The 8365-nt window shown below is 43.2% G+C and overlaps 1 protein-coding gene across 1 annotated transcript; it reads left to right on the forward strand.

Moving 5' to 3' along the window:
- Positions 1-1943: 1943 nt before the first annotated feature.
- NLRP10 (NLR family pyrin domain containing 10) lies at positions 1944-4989 on the forward strand. Its single transcript, XM_055547275.1, is given in 5 exon segments — positions 1944-2083; positions 4501-4591; positions 4593-4893; positions 4896-4910; positions 4913-4989. Coding segments are annotated over 5 exon segments (597 nt in total). The 5' UTR covers positions 1944-1970.
- Positions 4990-8365: the final 3376 nt, after the last annotated feature.

An 8365-nucleotide genomic window follows, 5' to 3' on the forward strand; every position in this document is an offset into this window, starting at 1 on the left:
CTTTTCTCCACACCGTCTCCAGCACTAACCATTTGCAGACTTTTTGATGATGGTCATTCTGACTTGTGTGAGATGATATCTCATTGTAGTTTTGATTTGCATTTCTCTAATAATGATCGGGAAACAGTGGAATCAGACTTTATTTTTGGGGGCTCCAAAATCACTGCAGATGGTGACTGCAGCCATGAAATTAAAAGACGCTTACTCCTTTGAAGGAAAGTTATGACCAACCTAGATAGCATATTGAAAAGCAGAGACATTACTTTGCCAACAAAGGTCCGTCTAGTCAAGGTTATGTTTTTTCCAGTGGTCATGTATGAATGTGAGAGTTGGACTGTGAAGAAAGCTGAGCACCGAAGAATTGATGCTTTTGAACTGTGGTGTTGGAGAAGACTCTTGAGAGTCCCTTGGACTGCAAGGAGATCCAACCAGTCCATTCTCAAGGAGATCAGTCCTGGATGTTCTTGGAAGGACTGATGCTATAGCTGAAACTCCAGTACTTTGGCCACTTCATGCGAAGAGTTGACTCATTGGAAAAGACTTTGATGCTGGGAGGGATTGGGGGCAGGAGGAGAAGGGGATGACAGAGGATGAGATGGCTGGATGGCATCACTGACTCGATGGACTTGAGTCTGAGTGAACTCTAGGAGTTGGTGATGGGCAGGGAGGCCTGGCGTGCTGCGATTCATGGGGTCGCAAAGAGTCGGACACGACTGAGCGACTGAATTGAACTGAATAATGAATGATGCTGAGGATCTTTCATGTGTTTGTTCGGCATCAGTATGTCTTCTTTGGAGAAATGTCTAGTTAGGTCTTTTTCCCACTTTTCGATTGGGTTGTTTGTTTTTCTGGTATTGAGTTGTATGAGCTGTTTGTATATTTTGGAAATTAATCCTCTGTCAGTTGTTTCATTTGCTATTATTTTCTCCCATTCTGAGGGTTGTCTGTTCACCTTGCTTATAGTTTCCTTTGCTGTGCCAAATCTTTTAAGTTTAATTAGGTCCCACTTGTTTAGATGGATTTAGATTGCATTGACTCTAAAGATTAGAGCTGAACTGACAACTTTGTGATATTAAGTTGACCTATTTGTGAATATGGTACGTAATTTATTTAGGCCTTATTTGATGTGGTTCTATAAGATTTTATAATTTTTTTGTGTATAGTATACACATATTTTGTTTATATTTTTGTTGCTTTTGTAGATATTGCATTTATAACTATATTTTCTAATTTTTTATTGCTAATTCATAAAACTGAAACAGTTAATCATCTGTCAGCTCTATTCACCTATCATTTTTAATAATTTATCTATTAATTTTTTTTGTTTTCTATGCATATAATCATTCTTTGCAGAAAATAGCTTTCATTTTTTCATTCCTAATCATTATACCTTTGTCTTTTCCCTCCCCCCACTTTTTTAATTGTGCTGTCTACAGACTCTAGAAAAATAGAATTAAAGTGGTGATAGCAACTGTGCCTGTTTTGGTCCTGATTTTAAAGGGAATAATACTTTTTCTAATCTTTTCTAATCTTTCTAATCTTTACCTATTTGAATAATGTTTCCTGGGGCTATTTTTGTAGGTTCCATTAAAGAGGTTAAGTAATTTCTACAATTCCTAATGAGTTTAAGGAATTCTTTACAGTATCTAGTTCACTAAGAAAGTTTCTTAAAAATAGTTATGAATAGTTTTCAATTTTATAGTTTTTTGCTCCATTATGATTATACATTTTATTTCTTTAATTTTTAATGAGATTAATATTTGTAGATTAAAAAAATTAAAACAGTCTCCCATTCTTGAGCTAAACCCAATTTGTTTACTACATATTACTTCTTCCACACAATACTGGGTTCAGATTGCTAATATTTTGTTTAGGATTTTTGTATTTAAATTTATGAGTGTAATGGGTCTGGGTTTTATATTAAGTTCATAAAGATGAATTTAGATTGGATTTGCATTGACTCTAAAGTAATGTATGGAGCCCAGGAGGCTGTGAAAGTGGTGCTCAAGGTCTCAATGGTTGTGAACCTGTTGGCGCTCAGCCACGTTTGCCTGGATGGCGAGTGCAGCAGGGGACAGAGGAGGCCCTGGGACTCTTCCTTGGTCCATGGTATTTCCAGAGACTCCTCTCCCCACAGCCTATAATTCCTGCCTTCTCTCACTCTTGCCCTCTGCCCTTGCCTGGGAGCCCCAGTGCCTCAGGGTCCTAGTGGCCTTGAGCTGAAGGCTCTTACTGATTTTGGGTGGCCTTGGTTAGCAGTAACAGGAAGCAGGATGTCAGTTCCCTGACCAGAGATTGAAGCCAGGCCACGGTAATGAGAGCTCTGAATTCCAACCACTAGACCATGAGGGCCAGTGGCTACTGGCAAGGCCCTGGCTTGTCTGCTTTGTAGAAATGAATTTCAACAAAGAGATGGAAAATAGTGAAACAAGTGTTTATTAGGAAGTAAAAAAAGTACGTGTGAATAGGCACACATGGATGGGGTCAGAGAGAGTTGTGCTTCTGTGTATTTTATATGGGGCATTTCTTCTGGGTTTCCTCTGGCCAATCATCTTATTTTGCCTGGCTCTGAGTTTGTATTTGGTATACCTCAGGGTCCTCTACTCTTAGCCAAGGTGGATTCCAGTGCAGAGGCCTGTGGGAAGCTTGACACCATCTATTATGGGGTGACACCCTCTCCCTTTTTAGCTCTCCAAGAGCTTTTCTGTGCATGGATGGCTGGGAAAGTCTCCTTGACATCAAGAGTTGAGAAATATGTATTTTATTTATCTTTTATCTGGGCAGGACTTGGCTCCTCTCTGCCCCTGCTATTTTGTTTATCTTGGAGTATCTGCCCACAGGGGATTCCCAGGAAGCTCAGTGGCAAAGAATCTGCCTGCCAATACAGGAGATGGGAGGGATGTGGGTTCAATTCCTGGGTTGCGAAGATCCCCTGGAGTAGAAAATGGCAATACACTCTAGTACTGTTGCCTGGAAATGTCCATGGACAGAGGAGCCTAGTGGGCTATAGTCCATGAGGTTGCTATATTCCAAGAGCTGGACTCAACTGAGCAACCGAGCATATACGTACACATCTGTCCACAGGGAACAGACTTCAAGTCCTCAGCCTGGGGCCCATCTATATTCTGCTTCATGGTCACTGCCAGGTGGAGGGTAGGTATTTATTAATAGAAAGACTAGAGTATCTTATAATGCCCTCCCGTCTCCAGTTGTCATACTAGAGGAGGGGAAAGTATGAGGAGCTTAGAAGTTGGGGGTGGTGTTCGTGAAGGTATTTCTGCTAACTAGAAGAAGCAGCCTCAAGCAGTGGGCTCAAACCTTTCCCCAGCTTCTCTCATACAGGCAGCTCAGACTGCTTCTCACAAGGAACCAGTGGACTGATGCCCCCTAGAGGGTGGGGCAGTCATGTTGCCTAAACACACCCCATCCCTTCTAGGGTGCTGGTTGAGAAAGGAGGGTCTGTGGAACCAGTGCTTCCTCCACAGTCTCCTTTAATGCCTGATAGCTCCTATGACAGAGACAGGAGGGTTCTGTAGACCAGGAGTTGGGGAGCTCCTGCTCAGAAGCTGGTTTATCTTTAGCACCTGGCTTACCTTTACTAGGTATGGGCTCCTATGAAGTCACCATTCTCCAGTTTTCCTTTCTCCTCTTTCTGTCTTCACCAATTCACATGGGGACATTTCACATGAACACTCAGACATTTACACACACAGTGACTTTTTCATATACATATATTTTTACAAAGATACATGCTGATGTACACTGATGCCTTCCCTATGCAAAAATACACAAACTTCCATAGCACACTTTCATGAGCATGTGGGGAAACAAGGATTCACTCACACTGCACGAACACCCACACACAAACAGAACACAGCCTTGCACACTCATATAGCTGGGCACAAGCACACCACACATGCATATATGCACAGACACACATACATACACGCACTCACATACACATACTTGAAGTGGGCCCTCTCCATGTTGCTAGAAGTATAATCTCAGAGCAGAACACAGAAGATAAGAATAAAGGACAGAGGCCAGCGTTACTCTTTTTATTCCCGTCTCACTACCTAACACCCCACTTGTCTAGCACAGATTATGGACAGGAGAGCATGTGCGCCACCTACAGGAGAGTCAAGAAAGGGGCAACAATGGCAACCATGACCAGCTTCTTCCAGTGTCCATGCCCAGCTCAGGGAGCCCAGACTCATCTCCCTGCCCCAGCTGGGAGCTGGAGCTGGACTCTGTCGCAGTGGAGGCTCTATTTGATCCATGAGAAGAGCCCTCCTAGGTCCCACCCAGAGTGGTGCTACAGGGGTCAGCTGGCATAGGAAAGATAACCCTGGTCGGAAAATTGGTGCTGGACTAGGACCACTGGCACCCTGTACCCAGGCTGGTTTGATGATATCTTATATGTGAGCTGTAGAGTGGGTCCTTATATGTGGCCCTGCTGGCATAAGGCAAACTGGACCAGCTTCTCCTCTGGTGTTTTAGGGACAATCAAGCAGCTGTCACAGAGCTTCTGAGGCAGCTGGAGTGGTTCCAGTTCATCCTGGATGGCTATGATGATCTGCAGGGGCCCTTGTACAGAGAGGTTGAAGAGGCTGAGGTCCAGTCTGATGGAGTACGTGCTGCACCCTTGAATGAGGAGGACGGTACTGCCGAAGTCCTCCCTTCTCATCACCTCCCAGACCCTGGCTTCGTGGAATCCAGAGCCCTTGCTGAGACAACCACACTCTGACCACATCCTCAGAGGTTTCTCTGAGGACAAGAAGAGGAGTTATTTACGCTCATATTTCACAGATGAGAAGCAAGTTAGAAATGCCCTTGACATTGTGCAAGCAAATGATGTTCTCTACAAAGCATGTCAGGTTCTAGGAATTTGCTGGTTGTCTGCTCTTGGCTGAAGGGCAGATAGAGAGAGGCAGAGAGGTCTCAGAAGTGCCCAGCACAGTGCCCAGTCTGTACTGTGGTGTAATGTGATCAATTGCAGCTTAAATAAATAGTGGCTTCACAAATTTTGAGAAACTTCTCAAATTTCCATGTTGGAAATGAGCCAAGGCTTGTCACAGACCTTTAGTCTTGGAAGCTGTACTGTGACTTGATTTAGCTCCACGCTAATAACATATCATGACTATCCCCAGAGGTGCCTTTACCTGACTTTTCTTTCTGGAAATATCAGTCAGTTCTAAGTGCTAACTCATAATCTCTTTTTTCTGCTTTGGTTTCCTCTGTAGAGAAAAGAAGAAAAAGGGAATTCTAGATGTAGATGTGGTCAGTTCCCAGCTCTCATTCTATTTTTTTTTAAATTTTATTTATTTATATATTCATGAGCTATACCACCTGGCATGTGGGACCTTATTTCCCCAACTACGGATTGAATCCATGTTCCCTGAATTGGAAGTGCAGAGTCTTAACCCTGGACCACCAGGGAAGCCAGCCAGCCCTCATTTTACAGATGAGGAAATTGAAGTTCAGTCAGGGGCCCCATCAAGTTCTGGGGTTCCTCAGGCAGCTCTCTAGTCTCCCACACCTCAGCCCATGGTGTAGAGCAGAGGTCTGCAAAGACTGTTCAGGCGCCGCAAACCTAACCCCATTCAGCAGTCGCCAAGAGCCCCAGTGCAGCTGAGAATTTTGACACTGCCTTGGACCCTCAGACACCCCTCTTTTTGTCTTTCACACAGTTTTATTGCTGTTATGATTCCTCACAAATTGAGTTCACATGGACCAGTTCCAGAAAGCTGCTGGACATGCTCAGTATATGAATCCAAGTTAACTCAGCCTTGAGTGATCAATGTGGGACCCCATGACACTAATTATTATGAACTCTTCTTCACACAGGAAGTTTGGTGGCTCCACATTTGATAATTATGTACGTACCTGTTGAACACGTAGACTGTGTGTATATACAGAATCTGTGTAAGAAACTGCACGCATGTGTGTGTGCTTGCCCAGTTGCTTTAGTCGTGTCCAACTCTTTGTGACACTACGGACTGTAGCCCGCCAGTCTCCTCTGTCCGTGGGATTCTCCAGGCAAGAGTACTGGAGTGGGTTGCCATACCCTCCTCCAGGGGATCTTCCTGACCCAGATGCGGGACTGATCCCACATCTCTTATGTCTCCTGCATTGGCAGGTGGGTTCTTTATCACTAGCACCACCTGGGAAGCCCGAAAGTGTGCACATGTACTTAATTAAAGAGCAGTTTGTACTGGATTACTGAGGAGGCTAGTGGAATCCACTTGGCTAGTTTGTGTTGGCCCCTAGAGAGTTTGAATGTTCTCAGCAGACCAACTCCTGAGAGTCATAGATATTTGGGGAACAACAAAACAGGTGCCCAGTCATGTTGCTGGTTTTTCATGGGAACAAAGAGACCTGTTTTTTTTTTTTTTTTTATCAACTCACATTTATATTTATTCTTGGTTATTTAGCAGTCTTCTTTCACTTTTTTTTTTTTTTCCACTTTACAATATTGTATTGGTTTTGCCATACATCAACATGAATCCGCCACGGGTGTACATGTGTTCCCCATCCTGAATCCCCCTCCCACCTCCCTCCCCATACCATCCCTCTGGGTCATCCCAGTGCACCAGCCTCGAGCATCCTGTATCATTCATTGATCCTGGACTGGCGATTTGTTTCACATATGATATTATACATGTTTCAATGCCATTCTCCCAAATTATCCCACCCTCGCCCTCTCCCACAGAGTCCAAAAGACCGTTCTATACATCTGTGTCTCTTCTGCTGTCTTGCATACATCTTTCTAAATTATCGTTACCATCTTTCTAAATTCCATATATGCAGTAGTATACTGTATTGGTGTTTTTCTTTCTGCCTTACTTCACTCTGTATAATAGGCTCCAGTTTCATCCACCTCATTAGAACTGATTAAAATGTATTCTTTTCAATGGCTGAGTAATATTCCACTGTGTATATGTACCACAGCTTTATTATCCATTCGTCTGCTGATGGACATCTAGGTTGCTTCCATGTCCTGGCTATTATAAACAGTGCTGCGATGAACATTGGGGTACACGTGTCTCTTTCCCTTCTGGTTTCCTCAGTGTGTATGCCCAGCAGTGGAATTGCTGGGTCATAAGGCAGTTCTATTTCCAGTTTTTTAAGGAATCTCCACACTGTTCTCCATAGTGGCTGTACTAGTTTGCATTCCCACCAACAGTGTAAGAGTGTTCCCTTTTCTCCACACCCTCTCCAGCATTTATTGCTTGTAGGCTTTTGGATCGCAGCCATTCTGACTGGCGTGAAATGGTACCTCATTGTGGTTTTGATTTGCACTTCTCTGATAATGAGTGATGTTGAGCATCTTTTCATGTGTTTGTTAGCCATCTGTATGTCTTCTTTGGAGAAATGTCTATTTAGTTCTTTGGCCCATTTTTTGATTGGGTCATTTATTTTTCTGGAGCTGAGCTGCAGGAGTTGCTTGTATATATATATTTTTTTAATTTTATTTTATTTTTAAACTTTACAATATTGTATTAGTTTTGCCAAACATCGAAATGAATCCACCACAGTTGCTTGTATATTTTTGAGATTAATTCTTTGTCAGTTTCATTTGCTATTATTTTCTCAGGAGACCTGTTTTTAAAAAAATGAATGTAATATCCAACTGAAGTTTAGACATGCTATTTTACATAGGATTCACATTCAAATCAAATTAGATTAAGCAAAAATTAAATGACCCAGTATTTTCTTTCTTTTCTTTTTTTAAAGCTGATTTCTAGTTAGGTCTGTCTGGCTCTTTCTAACAATGTTATCTGGGCTTCCACTCTCTTTCCCCTCTGTTGCTCTTTCTATAGTTGCCTTTTGCTCTTATATGTCAGAGAAGATGGTCACAAGGGGCATCAACCTAAACCATTCTTACAGCCAATAATTCCATAGGGAGGGAATAGTCTTTATGAATAGCTCCTGCAGGGAAGTTGGAAAATGATTCTGACCTGACCCTGAGCAGGTGTCAAGCCTTGAGCAATCTCTTTGGTCTGGACAATGAACTCTGACTTGGGTGACTCTCATGGCCTAGGTCACATTTGAAGGGCTGAGTAAGAAAGGACCAGCACCTCCTGAAACATAGGGAATGGAAAAGTGGATCCCCTAAGGAAAGAATGCTGAGCAGACAATATATCATACTGTACACTGATAAAGCGTCTACATACTGACCACAGACAAAGGCTAGGCTGGCCTCTAGTCTGGTTGGTTGTCAGACTCTGCCTCGTGGGAATGCTGCTGGCTGCTGTTAAGCAGGGCCTGATAAGAGGTGTCAGGTTGTGGAACCCTCAGAGGCCCCCGGGCTAGTGCTGGCTCACTGGTGGGCAGAGTCAGGGTCTTGAAGACTCTGGGGCTG

This window comes from Bubalus kerabau, chromosome 15, assembly GCF_029407905.1.
Source record: "Bubalus kerabau isolate K-KA32 ecotype Philippines breed swamp buffalo chromosome 15, PCC_UOA_SB_1v2, whole genome shotgun sequence".
NCBI classification, from domain to species: domain Eukaryota; kingdom Metazoa; phylum Chordata; class Mammalia; order Artiodactyla; family Bovidae; genus Bubalus; species Bubalus kerabau.